Source organism: Trachemys scripta, chromosome 1, assembly GCF_013100865.1.
Source record: "Trachemys scripta elegans isolate TJP31775 chromosome 1, CAS_Tse_1.0, whole genome shotgun sequence".
Lineage (NCBI taxonomy): Eukaryota > Metazoa > Chordata > Testudines > Emydidae > Trachemys > Trachemys scripta.
The window spans coordinates 242,293,252-242,308,473 of NC_048298.1; the positions used below are offsets into that span (position 1 = coordinate 242,293,252).

General features: G+C 42.0%; 1 protein-coding gene across 2 annotated transcripts in view; it reads right to left on the reverse strand.

The window, feature by feature from the left end:
* Positions 1 to 15,222, reverse strand: part of MYO16 (myosin XVI) — a 559,391-nt gene that overhangs the window by 452,989 nt on the left and 91,180 nt on the right. The window contains exon 1 of one of the 2 annotated variants that reach the window (XM_034758176.1): positions 1,202 to 1,529. The exons of the other annotated variant lie outside the window; for it this stretch is intronic. Within the exon in view, the coding sequence (XP_034614067.1) occupies positions 1,202 to 1,229 (28 nt within the window). The 5' untranslated portion in view covers positions 1,230 to 1,529. Of the gene's footprint in view, positions 1 to 1,201; positions 1,530 to 15,222 lie in introns of those variants that run through there. 2 annotated transcript variants of the gene reach the window in all.

Here is a 15,222-nt window from a genome sequence, read left to right on the forward strand (position 1 = left end):
CTTTATTAGAGTTATACACTTACAAAGAGTAAGTGATCTGTGCTCATGTGTATGGTAAGGGAATTTAAGTTTGTAAGTCCCATTAGTAATAGGGGGCCTTATACATAAATGCCACTGAATCCACATGAGAGGAGACCTAATATTTAATATCTCCTTGAGATACAAAAGATAGTTTCAAGGTACCTTAATTCCATGACAAGGACACTGAAGAATCACATTCTTCATTTCTTAACAATAATACACTATTTTAAAAATAGTTCCAGGAATGGCCTTCAGTGCACTTGTGTCAACAAAGACCATAATCCAGGGAGAAAACCTCTTTCAGCAATGTCCCATTTGTCATTACAAGACAGTGACATTAATACTAGAAGAAGTCTGAAGTTTTCAAAGTCCTTCAATGGAAAGTATCCACAGCCAGCAAAGCAATTATGGTTGCTTGGAACAAAACATAAAATGATAATTTCTTAGTCTGCTGTGACATCTATTATTTCCAGTCACACGCTGGATTTTTTTTAAATAAATTAATTAGCTCAGAAAATACTATCAAACATGCAACTATGAAAAAGCACACCCTTTTTAAAGATACCAAACAGAGATGATAAGAAATTTCTCTGCACTGAACCAATACACTTAGATCCTAATCAGAGTCTTTTAGAGCTGCAGCATGCATGATTCAAGGGTAAAAGTTTATTTTTTGAGTCTGTCCCAGAGAATGGTTGCATTTTGCAGATTTAAATACTAGTGGGGGACACAAAGGATTGATGTATAGTAGATGATGTGAGTGTTTTAATTATGGTTTTATTTTCATTTTTATTAATCCTGTTGGGGACCAGAGACAGGTCTGGGATGTCCTTGAAGGTACCCAGGACACAGACCTATGTCTGAGATGTTTCCTGTCTTTGGGTGTTTTGTTCAATGGCTGTTTAAATATATAAATAAAAGAAGTTTGGAAAGCTAATAATATGGGCTCTAAAATCAGAGCTGAGTCACACAGTGAAGTTCTCAGTACACAAGAGAAAGAAGCAACATTATACACTGCCTGCATATATTCACATGCAATGTAACAACTCCCTTCCATGACTATCAAATTGGCATCATGCAGTATCTGCCTTGATACTTTTTGCAAAGGCAGTAAATACAGACACCTCAGAAAACAAAATAGAGACAATTATAAAATCAAAATAACCATTTTGTTACTTACAGCACTTGATAAAATGGTAATGAGACATTCTTTCATCTCAGACCGTAGTCTTCCTACAGGTTTCAGCATTCTCTTCTGCTACAACTGTCATGCCTACAAAATACATTATTTAGAGCCTTTCCTCAGGTATCCAGTTTACCTCAGAATACATTATTTAATGTAGCTTCTGTTCCAAGATCTTGTAGAGGTTTCCAAGTCATTCTCACCCAGCTGCTGGAGTTAAGATAAACCTCTGTGTGTCTTGAACCATGACTATTGCACGTGCTATTGTAACACACTTGATTGACACTGCTCCTAATCCCACATCCCCAGGAATAGTAAGATTTAATTGGCGTGCACTTGCAGCCACATTCTTCCAGCACTGAGGTGTGCTGCTGCACTGCGGCTCTCACAGTCCTGTCAGTTAATGGCTTTTCAATAGCTTTCAAATGGCAGCTTGATGAAACTAAGCTTGATGAGTGAGCTCGAGTGAAGTAGCAGAACAAGGGATCTTAAACCTTATTTATGCATGTTGTCTGTGAGCCAAATGTGACCAGATTCTTAGCTGGTGTTCAAATGGGATTATTTTTAGTTGCCACCAGTTGCTATGTGAATAGGAAATTGATACAGGTTACCAAAAATAACCTTTTAGCAACACAGATCGTTTTGTCAGTTTGTTCTAAGGTGAAAATGAGGACATAGCTCACAGCCACCTCCAGACGCTCCAGTTTGTCTGTGGGCTTGTTTTAAATTAAAAATGTTTGTGTTTGTATTCTGTAACATGCTCTTATTTTGCCACTTCTTTGAAGACTGTAGTGAATTGCATCAGTATTTATAATTGGACTATTTCTGACTGAACTGGAATTCAGAAAAAAGGAACTGTAAGGTTTACATATTGAACTCATAACAAATATATGTTTTTCTAATCATATTTTAACCATTCAAATTCTAATGATAAGAAAAATGTCTAATAAAATACAATCAGCTATAAATATACAATAAACTTCATTAAGTGCAAATTAATGTCTAGATATCTGACCTCTGAATAACATGTTGATGCATATTGATACATTACCCTGCATGTTCTGGGTTGTTTAAGGGCATACAAAAGGCAGACCTGCATTGTATTTTAAACAAACACTCAGACTCCATCATTGCTTTTAAAAGCAAAACATGGAGATCTGGCTACTACTACTTGGCAAATACTAATATAGCAGCAGAACCTATACTAAAATATCAACTAGATGAATAGCAATTTTAAGAAAATTATGCTTGGAAAATATCAAGGTACTTGAAGATGATGACAATGGTTTTGCTTCCTCTGTGCAACACACCATTATTATTATTTCACTGAGCAAGCATCTTGCAAAGTCAATCCGATTGGCTAGTCACAAATAGAATTACTGTTGGTCTGAAATATTGTTACTTTGTCTTATGCACACATGCCATTTTTAACATATAAGTAGAGCAGGGAGCAGATCCACTTCATCAGCAATGATTACCAATTCAGATTTTATTAGCTGTCCTGTAAAGTTCTAACGAGGTGGACTGATATATATTCAGACATCCAGTGATCAATTAGCAAGCCCCTTAGGTGAAAACTCAGTTCCTGACTAATGGCTAACTATTGCACCTTGGCTTTGAGGTGTGATCAGCATAACAATTGCTTTCCATGAGTTACTGTTCTTTCTTTGCTTCCAAAATATGTTTCTTTAAAATAAAATAAAAATAATAACAGGAATAACCAAAGGAAATAAGTCCAATCAAAAGCAACAAAGAAATTGAATTATCGTGCAATCTTTCCTCCTAAAACTCAACAGTAGACCAAAAGAATCAAATTAATTCATTCTCCAGTATCACTCTCAATCAGTACCTGGACATTTTTGGTCCATATCTGTTTATAAAATAAATAGCTATCTTATCTAAGAGTCAGTTCTAGTCATAGTCCATGAGCAAATGGCAACAAATCTGACAAAAGAACCCTTTCAGCAATGATTTTGGTGGTGACATTCCTGATAGGTTCAACCATGGTATTATGGTCAAATAGAAAGATTGTCTTTTATAATAGTATCATGCCTCTACCAATCCACACTGACTAAAAGCAGTAAGATTCTGTGTAAACCCTTCAGCAAGATGAATGGGAGCAGTGCCAAAAAAAAAGGCCTTTGTCTTGAGACACAGAAGAATTACAGCTGTGAAAACACATCAGATTATGGCTTGACCCAAATGTGGCAAAAATATTAATTGGATCTTGTTCATTTGTGAATCCAACATGTTTACATAAAGATTGTGTTTGCCAAGCCAAAAAAATAGGAAGGGCACTGCTAAGGATAGACAGTGTACTTGGTGCTGTAATAAAAAAAAGGAGGTACAGTCTCTGCCTAAAAAAGAATAAAATGTACAGGGCAGATTCTGAACTCAGTCACACTGCAAACAACTGCATGACTCCAGATTTACATCGAAGTAACTGGAAGCAGAATCTTACCTTTTACAGAGAGACACAACATGCACTACCCTCCACAAATGATATTTCCATTTTAGTACATACCTATGTTTTGCTTTTAGTGTATTAGGTGCTTACTGAATGGTTATCACTGGCTTTATGAAAGAAGTGGGTTATAAGGAAGAATTTAAATTGAGAGGTTGATTCCTTCCACACTGCTGGCGAGGAGGAGTTTTGGCATAAATGTGAGGGCAGTCTGGAAGACAGCACAAAAATGAGAGTGAAAGAATCATAGAATCGTAGGACTGGAAGGGACCTTGAGAGGTTTTGTAGTCCAGTCCCCTGCACTCCTGGCAGGACCAAGAAAGAAGGATCCCAAAGGAGTGGTTAGGTGGGAGTCACGATGGCCTAGTGAAGGGAATGAGGTGAGGAACGGGGATAAATGAGAACAGAGCTATAGACCTTTGTAGAGATGTGAAGAGACTTGAGGATGAGAAGTGGAAGCTAAAATTGAGATAGAAGGTCAAAGGAACCCAGTGCAGGAATTTTTAAAATGGAAATGACATGGTCCAGTTGGAGAGTATGAAACATGACTTTAGCTGTATCACTTTGGATAGATAGGCGAGTAAAGCTGCTAGGTAATTTTTCAACAAAATATGTGTAGTCAGAAAATGCTGATTCTTCAAAACCAAACATTTTCACAGAAGCATGTCATTTCTGAGGGAACTTTCATCACAAAAGTTTCTCAGGTCCAGGATGGAATTTCTGGATTTGTCTGGGATGTGGCAGACCCAGTTTCAAGACCCTGTTCTGAATTAGGCAGAGTCTAATTTGGGTCTTTGACATCCCAGGCAAGTGCCCTCACTACTGGGCTATAGCCTATTATGGGGCTTCTCTCTCTGAGATATTCCAAAAAGTCTTGTTCTGATGAAGAATGAAAACATGTTTCAAAGTCTCAAAAATTTTCTCAAAACAGAATTCTTTTTTTCCTGTTAGCCCTATTGGAGAGAGGCAGCCTGGAGCAGCTGGAGAGAGGAAGTTTCAGTACTCATGGTGGAAAATGATCCAGGCATAAACAAGGATTTAAAATATTAAAGCAAAGAGGAAAAATTAGGATTTTTTCAGACGCAGTGAAGAAAGAACCAATGGGATTTTTGCAGGCATTTGAAACTTGGCAAATTTCAGGTGATAATTCTAATGAGTTTGCAAAACTATTTGTTTGGTCAACAAAGGAAGTGGTGTATTGGTCATCTTGGATGTTTTTCTTTTCTAGACTGAAGTTAGGCAGTGAAAAAAAGGGAATTCTGGATACAGGGAGAAAAACATGAACAACAGTTAGAGATCTACCATGTGAATGACCACAGCAAACATGGATCAAACCTAAATGCACTGGCACACTACAGTTTCTGAATTTTCAAGGATATTGATACAGTGTGTCTAAACACAGGCCCTGATCCAGTAGAGTCCTAAAGAACATGTTGATTTCAACAGGACTAGTCACATGCTTGAAGCTGAGCACATGCTTATACGCTTTACTGGACTGGGACCATATACTGAACTGAAATCAAACCCGATTTCAAGTGTTTTGGAGGTTCAAATGGGCTGTTTTGGACAGTTTCATGAAAATCATAGAATCACAGAATCATAGAAGGTTAGGGATGGAAGAGACCTCAAGAGGTCATCTAGTCCAACTCCCAGCTGAATGCAGGACCAACTCCAGGTAAATCATTCAAGCCAGGGCTTTGTCAAGCCGGGCCTTAAAAACCTCTAAGGATGGAGATTCCACCACCTCCCTACGTAACCCATTCCAGTGCTTCACCACCCTCCTAGTGAAATAGCGTTTCCTAATATCCAACCTAGATCTCCCCCACTACAATTTGAGACCATTGCTCCTTGTCCTGTCATTTGCCACCAGTGAGAACAGCCTAGCTCCATCCTCTTTGGAACCTCCCTTCAGGTAGTTGAAGGCTGCTATCAAATCCCCCCTCACTCTTCTCTTCTGCAGACTAAATAACCCCAGTTACCTCAGCCTCTCCTCATAAGTCATGTGCCTCAGCCCCCTAATAATTTTCGTTGCCCTCCACTGGACTCTCTCCAATTTGTCCACAGCCTTTCTGTAGTTGGGGATCCAAAACTGGATGCAATACTCCAGATGTGGCCTCACCAGTGCTGAATAGAGGGAATAATCACTTTCCTCAATCGTCTGGCAATGCTCCTACTAATGCAGTCCAATATGCCATTTGCCTTCCTGGCAACAAGGGCACACTGTTGACTCATATCCAGCTTCTTGTCCACCGTAATCCCCAGGTCCTTTTCTGCAGAACTGCCACTTAGCCAGTCGGTCCCCAGCCTGTAGTAGTGCATGGGATTCCTCCGTCCTAAATGCAGGACTCTGCACTTGTCCTTGTTTAACCTCACCAAATTTCTTTTGGCCAAATCCTCCAATTGGTCTAGGTCACTCTGGACCCTATCCTTACCCTCCAGCATATCTCTCTCTCCCCCCCACCTCCCCCATTTTAGTGTAATCCACAAACTTGCTGAGGGTGCAAACCATCCCATCAGCCAGATAATTAATGAAGGATGTTGAACAAAATCAGCCCCAGGACAGACCCCTGGGGCACTCTGCTTGATACCAGCTGCCAGCTAGACATCGAGCCGTTGATCACTACCCATTGAGCCCGACAATCTAGCCAGCTTTCTATCCACCTTATAGTCCATTCATCCAGTCCATACTTTTTTAACTTGCTGGCAAGATTACTGTGGGAGACTGTATCAAAAGCTTTGCTAAAATCAAGATTTATCACATCCATCGCTTTCCCCATATCCACAGAGCCAGTTATCTCATCATAGAAGGCAATCAGGTTGGTCAGGCATGACTTGCACTTGGTGAATCCATGCTGACTGTTCCTGATCACTTTCCTCTCCTCCAAGTACTTCAAAATGGATTCCTTGAGGACCTGCTCCATGATTTTTCCAGGGACTGAGGTGAGGCTGACTGGTCTGTAGTTCCCCGGACTCTCCTTCTTACCTTTTTAAAAGATGGGCACTATATTTGCCTTTTTCCAATCATCCAGGACCTCCCCTGATTGCCATGAGTTTTCAAAGATAATGTCTTATAATGATAAAAAACTACCTCAAATGTAGTAAACAAGATTCATGTTAAGAACCTATTCACTGTGTTTAACCTTCCTGAAAAAAAGATTGCTTAGTTGAGAGCAAATTCCATGTCATGTGAAGCTTTGCTAATGGCACTGAAGATTTTTTTTAAATCTTTTATCTTTATCTTTTAAATGTGTTATGACTGGCCATAACTAGCACAGACATTTGACTTATGATATAAACTCTTTTACAGCAAAATCAGATGTTGTATCAGATTTGCACAATTCCTCCCTTCCTTTCATGAGAGGAGTTGCAGGGTCACAGCTTCCTTGTCTTATAAAAAATACCTTTGAAATATTTCATACAATACTGTAATAAACAAAAATATTGGCCAAAATGATGTTTTGTTACCTATTGTTGTGCTAAAACATTGATATAGTGTACTGCATAAATATTTTGTTATTCTTTTAGTGTTTTCTAGCGTCACAAAAAATTGACCTTACAATATTCTTAGCATTAGAGTATTTTATACACTGTGTAGGATTGTAAAAATTGATGGATATATGCAGACCTATTTGAAAGCAGTTTGAATAATGAGAAAACACCATAGCTGCTGTTTTAGAAACATGACAAAGTTTACTGTTTGCACCATTTCCAATCAGCACAACAAAGCTTGATATTTTCCTTCACATGTTACAATCGCATTGCATTACAGTAACTCCTTGCTTAACATTGTAGTTAAGTTCCTGAAAAAAATGCTACTTTAAGTGAAATAATGTTAAGCGAATCCAATTTCCCCATAAGAATGAATGTAAATAGGGGTTAGGTTCCAGGGAAAAAATTTTCGCCAGACAAAAGACTAGATTTTATATATATACACCCACATACACAGTATAAGTTTTAAACAATTTGATACTGTACACAGCAATGATGATTGTGAAGCTTGGTTGAAGTGGTAAAGTCAGAGGGTAGAAGAGGGTGGGATATTTCCCAGGGAATGCCTTACTGCTAAATGATGAACTAGCACTCGGCTGAGCTCTCAAGGGTTAACATATTGTTGTTAATGTAGCCTCACACTCCACAAGGCAGCAGGAATGGAAGGAGGGGAGACAGCATGGCAGAGAGAAACAGAGATATACACAGTGTGTGTGAGAGAGAGAGCTTATTGCCCCTCTAAGTACACTGACCCACTCTAAGTACATTGCCTTTTTAAGTAGATCAGCAAGTTGAGACAGAAACTGCTGCCAGCAAGCTCCCCCCTCCTGAGCCCTGTCATGTCCCACCCCTGCTCTGATAGGGTAAAGGAGCGGTGGGAGGTGGACACCGTGACATTAGCACCCCTCTTCCCCCCTCACTCCCTTGCACAGCAAGCAGAAGGCTCCCGGGAGCAGCTCCAAGGCAGAGGGCAGGAGCAGCACATGGCAATGGGGGGAAGGACAGCTGAACTGCCCAGAAATTGATAGCCTGCTGGGCGGCTGCCGTACGGGAACCTAGGGGAGTGGGGAGCTGAGCGGGGAGCTGATAGGGGGGCTGGTGAACCACACTGGTATTCAAGCCCTCACCAGTTAGCTCCAACGGGCTGCTCTTTCTGCAAGCAGTGGACAAAGCAGGCAGCTACCAAACAACGTTGTAAGGGAGCATTGCACAACTTTAAACGAGCATGTTCCCTAATTGATCAGCAACATAATAATGAAACAATGTTAACCAGGGCAACTTTAAGTGGGAGTTACTGTACTTATTTGTATAAGGCTGCATTGCTTCACCTGGCAACAAAATGAAAATTGCTTATGTGTTTTGACAAATGACACTAGGCAAATCAGTCCTATGCCACACTATCTATCCATTGATGACCACACCACAGATAATCTATAACAGGACTAAGCTCCCCAGTGAAGAACTGTTCTGTGGATGAGCCACACCACCTATAGACGCTTGCCAGGAATTACTCCACAGACAGTCTCTAATTGCATGGCCTACCTGATGAAGAAACAAACCACATATGATATTTTATGCAATGTTTTTCAACTAGGTCTGATGAAATCCTTGAGGATCTGGTTTATGTGAGTTACATGAAACTGACTCAACAGGACCCCTTGGAAAGCATTGGAAACAAGCTAGCTACTATGGCCCAGCAGAAGGTTTGGATTCTACTAACCCCAGATTTCCAAGAGGAATTCTCTTCTTCTCCTCTGCCTCCCTTCACCCACTCCTCTCCCTTCCTGTCTTACCAATAACACTGCTTTATTCAATGACGTGGTGATCTTCCTTCCACTCCTCTCTCCCAAGGCTGAGGCCCCAAAGGAAAACAGAAGTGAGGAAATGCTTTTGCTTCTGCCCCGCAGGTAGAGAAGTAGACAGGATCTGGTGTAATAGCTAGAATATTCAAGTGTGTAGTGCTTATGGGGCATTGTCTCCTTTTGGTCCTTGGCCTTGCAATGATAGCAGCAGCAGAAGTGTCTCTCCTTTCTGCCTTTTGGGGGAGATAGGTTCTGCCTTCCAGCATACTCTGTTGTGGCCCCTCATGGCTCTGCAAGTGCATTATGCCCATCATCCCTTCAGGTCTTTTCAATCAAGTACCCAGACTAGATTGGTTTGAAACATATACCCCCTTCCTGGGGTCTGAGTTATTAAGTCTTTCTACAAAGTTTAACTCAGTTTGTTAGTCACCCCAATTCAAAGCCACTCTGGGTCCATATAAGAGTACCAGTCTGCTCTCTTGCTCCTGTTCAGGAGGTCCTCCCAATCCCCTTCCTGGAGCTGGGGTTGCACTTTAAACAGTCACTCTCTCTTCAGCTAGGTGCCCCAATTTTCCTCTTTGGAGCTGGGTTGTAACTTAGGCCAGCTGCAGAACTTTAGCCAGATTCTCCTTCACCTGGTCCTTTCCACACCCCATAATACTCCTCAGGCTCAGAAGTTCACCAGGCAGCCTTCTCCTGCTGCTGTCTGCCTTGTTATGAAGCAGGAGGCATATGTGCTTGTCCTCTTCTCCTAGCTCATTTCCAGTTGACTGGGTGAGCAGGGAGCCCTGCACCACCCATTTTGCAGGGTTCCTGGTCCTGAACCCTTAAGGAAACACTAACTGATGTTCTCCCATACATTACTTATTCCCAGACCGCTTCCCCTCTACCAATATCTCTTGTTTCTTAGGTCTTTGCATGCATGAAATCTTCCCAAAATCTGAAAGGGCCATGCAACATGACAGGGATGTGTAAACTGACCCCTAGATGCCACCACCCTTAATAGGGGAAACTACCCTGTCACATTCCTCCTACATCTCCAATGACAATTATTAGATTAAAGGGGAAGGGAAGTGGAGACACAGGGACACTCTCTGGTAGGTCTTCAAATAGACAAGAGCACAGGAGGAAGCCATGGAAAGCGAGGCCAACAGTACCTGAAGACACCAAATGGAAGCAGGAGATCCCATGACCTGGGGGCTGAAAGGAGGTGAGTGCCACCGCTGTACAAACCTCATCTTCCCAGCTCTGTAGCATGGATCCAGGATTCTAGCCATGCCTTTGGCACAGCCCACAAATGTTGCTTCTACCTGAAGAAATTAGTTATCAGTGAATGTATACAACTTTCCTTGTGATATTAACTATAAGGACACCAACAAGAAGATTTGCAGGGTTTTTATACAGGAAGAGTCTATGATGATGGACACTGAAAGTAATGAGTTCAGATATACCTCAATAACTCCTATTGGAAACAAAACACCAGGCATCAACACTACTGGGCACTGGGGGAAAAGAACAAAATCTTCCATGTAGATGGCTGCCTATGCCAAGAAAAGATACCTGACTTCTCGGAGTCTATATGATGCTGTTCTTCCTTTATGAAATACAGTATGAGGGGACAGAAGAAAGGTGCAGACATGCATTTTGATATGGAATGTTATCATCATTGTCCTGTAAACTTTGTAACTTAATTTTCATGACCCACAGTGGTGTCTGCCTGATTGTAACAATTTATTATTTTCTCTATGCTTTATTAGGAAGTCTTGAAAGCCAGGAGAAAAGTTATGAATTGGATTAGGAGATGGACAGAAAGCCAGTGATGGTGATGGAAGACAGGCATGATATTGTCCTGCTCTGAGCTACTGAATAACATTACCACTGCAGTCTGAAATATAGGGAGTAGAGATTTGGAAAAACTTTAGCGGTTGTTAAGATGGGAAGTAATTAAAGCAGGAACAATTATTTCAAAACCCAGCAAAGGTTTTAGTAAGTGAAGAAGGATTTGATATGATCATCACTCTCTTCAGAGACCTGGGGTAATTTCAGAGACACTTCTTGTGCTAAGCACAAACAACGAAAGGAAAAGATTGATACTGGAAATACTAATGGTGCAGAGAGAGTTTGGAATTGACAGAACATTTAAACATTTTATGATGACATCCTGTTTGAATCTGACAGAAATCACTTTAGCAGAAAAGGTTCCAACATCTAGATTAAAAAATAGCGGGGCCTGTTAGGCAGGCTTTAAAGTAACTAAGAAAAGTGGAGAAAAATAATTTTGCATTAACTCAAATAATCCAGTGTATACTTTCAATATACAAAGTAAGGCAGTAGAGGGAGTTGTGCTGAAACAAAGAAGATCATTCACATTCTTAAGGCCTGTACACAAAAACCAAAAACATGAGAAACTCCCAAGAAGAAACTAGAAATGCTACTGAATGGATAGTGACTGGCATTTAGTAACCCTTGTGGAATAATTCACATACCTGGAATGTCAATACAGATGAAAATAGTCTGTATAGAGCAGAAACAGAAGAGAAGATGGAGGAGTAGCGTTATATGTCAAAAATATTTACAGCTCCAGGGAGCTACTTTTTTAACAATGAAAAGTGTAGAGATGAAAATATTTTCATTTAGATTGCAAGGACTGAAAAGAAGAGGATATGTCTGTGCACATCTGGTACAGCTCAAGAATAAAAAATTCCTAGTCGATTCTTGGGGTAATCAGCATCATGAGATACCATTTTCATGGAGAACTTTAACTATCTGCATATCTGTGGGTTAAAATTATATTATCTATAGAAATAAGATGCTGATTGTCACCCCATCTATGTGTCACTATGAAGCCTAGAATATCTGTCGAATCAGCATGAAGTAATGAAAACAGTCAAGGCTGAGAACTCCTTTTGTTCAGAATATCACCAATTCAGTCATCAATTCAGTCCAAAGATTCTGTGGCAGTTGGAATTCAACAGTTGAGCAGAGAAGGTGGGAATAACAACTATGTGGGGTAACAAAGAGGTGGTTGTGCCTCCAGCCAGGAGCCAGCTCTGTGCACAAACTTTGGGGAATACGTACAAACAGCAACACTGCTCAATACAACACAGAGCATGGAAACAAGAGCCCACATTTAGGCTTACACACACACACACACACACACATACACACACCCCTACCTTTACAAATTATACCTGTGCAACAGCATGGGCTTTCAGCTACTAGTATATTATATTATAATAAATATAACCCAAATTTGTGTGGGTTACATATATATAAAATCTCAAGAGAGGTTATTCTTAAATTATGTTGAACACAAATTTATGATCTAAAAAGCAAGGACTAGAACTAGGTAATAACGTAACCTAGATCTGTTTTGTTCTTACTTTCTGAATCCTTCTAGTGCAGAGGTCCCCAAACTGTGGGGTGCACCCCCTTAGGGGGGTGTGGTGGAACGTCTGGGGGGGGTACAGCGGGGCCTGAGCCAGCCCCCTCCCATTCCCAAAAGGCAGGGAGGGAGGAAGGGAGGGAGGGAGCACCACCCAACCCCTCCCTGCCCTCAGCTCTGCTCCAGTCCTTCTCCCAACCATGTTCCTGGCTCCCGGCCCTGCGCCTGGCACTATCCCCAGCCTCCACGTGGCTCCACTCCTGGCCCCACATCAACCCCCAGCCTTGGCCACTGGCCACGGCTCCATTCCTGGCCTGGGGCCCAGGCTGGGGGTAAGGCCGGGAGGGGAGCTGCACCTGGCCGCAGGTCCAGCTGCCTTCCCCCAGCGTAGCCCGGCTGTAGCTGTTCTCTTGCCCCCAGCCTCGGTCCCAGGCTGAGGCCCCGCTCCTGGCCCCAGACCCACCCCCAGCTGCGTCACCAGCCTCGGCCCTCTTACCTCTGTCCACCCCCTCCCCCCGCCCCTGTCCCTGGTAGGGTCGGGGGGGGGGCACGGACAGGGGTAAGAGGGGTATGACCTTAAAAGTTTGGAGACTGATGTTCTAATGGATTCCTTTAGATCTCTGTATCAAATGCAAACATCTCAGCCTCTCTTTCAAGACCCTGCTTACACGTCCACTCCATTTGTTACCACATTCCCTTTCACTACCTTTGCTCTATTAATACACCATCTTCATCATTCCTTCTTCCTCCTTCCTTTATTCTCTCCTTTAGACATTCTTTTTTGCATGCTGTACCTCTCCCCATGTACCTGTGCTCACCCCTCTTTTCCTTCAAATCTCTCCTCAAACTCACCTCTTTCTCAATGTCTCTCCCAGTGGTAAAATGCTGTGCCAAATAGCTCTCACAATCCTTTACTAAAATATTATTCTTAACAAAATCAGACTAAACTAGCACTTTCCGAGTCTCATATCGCACTTTTGTTATTGTCTGTCTACTGAAACTGTAATTGCCTTGGGGCAGAACCCAAGTTTTCTGTGTGTCTTACAGACATAAGCAACCTGTCAGCACTTAAATAACAACATATTATGAAGCAACACCCTGAACTGGGGCCTGATAACACTATAAATACTTGAAGGGTGAAATGACCAATGATGGAAAAGAAGTATTTGGGATGGTCAGTGTGGCTATAGGAGTGATTAAAATTAAATTAAAAGGATGATTTAGGCTGAATATCAGGCAAAACTTCCTGGAATGACTATGGAAACGTGTGATGATAAGGCAGCTCCTTCTGGAGACCCTCCTATGGCAGGCCATAGTATGACAGAGGTGCCTACCTCAATTTCCCCTTGATCCGGCTATAAAAAGAACATATTCTCTCTCAGTGTCCAATTCAAAAGCCCATCTCTGGGCTTAACTGATTTCTATATATGTTCAATAGTCCCTCATGATAAAGCCATTCTCCCCAAAATACAACAGATTTACAGCAGTTTTCCATGCCTCCTCCTGGGACATCATTTCCAGTTCATCCTTCCAAAAGTCCATCTCCAGTCCATTCTCAGACTCTCTCTGCCCTTGTTCCAGGGCTCCACTCTCCAGACCATTTGCCTGAGAGCTCCCAGATTTGCTTATTTCCTGCTACTCTTCCCTGGTAGTCCCAAATCAGGCCTCCCACAAGGGAATTCCCTACAGTGTTCCACTCAGACATGCATCCCTAAGTCTCACCCCTGCTCAGGGAACATCAGTTTAGGACCAACCCTTTGCTCAGCTTTTGCATCCTCCACTCAGGCCTGCTGCAAAGGGTCTTCCCACACTGTTCCACTCATCCAGGCTTTCCTGCCTGTGAGTTCTATCCCTCCCTGTTCCTGGGATTCACCCCCTAGCATCAACCCTCTTATTTTGAACTCAGTTTCCTCTTTCCATGCTGCTTGGGACCCTCCTCCCCCTCCCCGCCCTCCCCTGTTAATCAGCAGGGATTCCACAGCTCTAGTCAGTCCATACCAACAACATGCTTCACCTTTTATTTTTTCCCCATGGCTCTCTGCATCAGCTTTCTTCCTGTGTTCCTTTTTCTCCCTGAGTCTCTCCTTTCTTTTTCAGACAGTTCTCATTGTCCTCTGTGTGTCTCACCTGCCCGATTCCTGTATGACTCTCCCACTGTCAGTCTCTCCCCATTTACATTGCCCAGGTGCTGTCCTTTAGCTCATCTGGGACACAGCTGATGAGTCACAGGTGGCAGTGGACCCAGCTCCCTCTTACAGGGGATAGTCACCCTGTGACAAAGAGTCTCCCAAAAATAGTTATGGAATTCCTTTTTTGCTTTTGTCCATTTATAACTGGACTGGACAAAAGGCTAGCAAATATACTGCAGAACTTTCCTTCACTGACAGGAATATGAACTGGATATCCTAATAACTTGTTTCCAACTCTAACTTCTATTATCCAGCAGAGGTTGACTCATAGTCAGTATGAATTCTAGCATTATTATTTTAGTGGAGATAAGCAGATTTACAAAAGTTACATGTGTGAGGAAAAAGCATTAATTGTAATTGGCTACTTAAAGATATCAACTTTGGGAACGAAGACAATGGTCCTGACTCTGGCTTCCCCCATAACCCCTTAACTTTCATACAAGGATAATTAGCAAAACAGAAACAGTTCCTTGGGAATCCTCCTGATACAAAGGGCTTTCTCGGTTGGCATAGAGCCAATAGAATGTCTCTAAACTATTCTGCCTCCTCATGGACCCTGAAATAGCAGCATGCTGGAAGCATGGCTATGGAAGGGAAGGGAGTGGGGAAGAAAAGGTAGCCTCTAACTAGTCTGGACTGCTGCAACAGCCCATAATGAGTGATTGCAGGTAGCAGTACATCAGTGCACC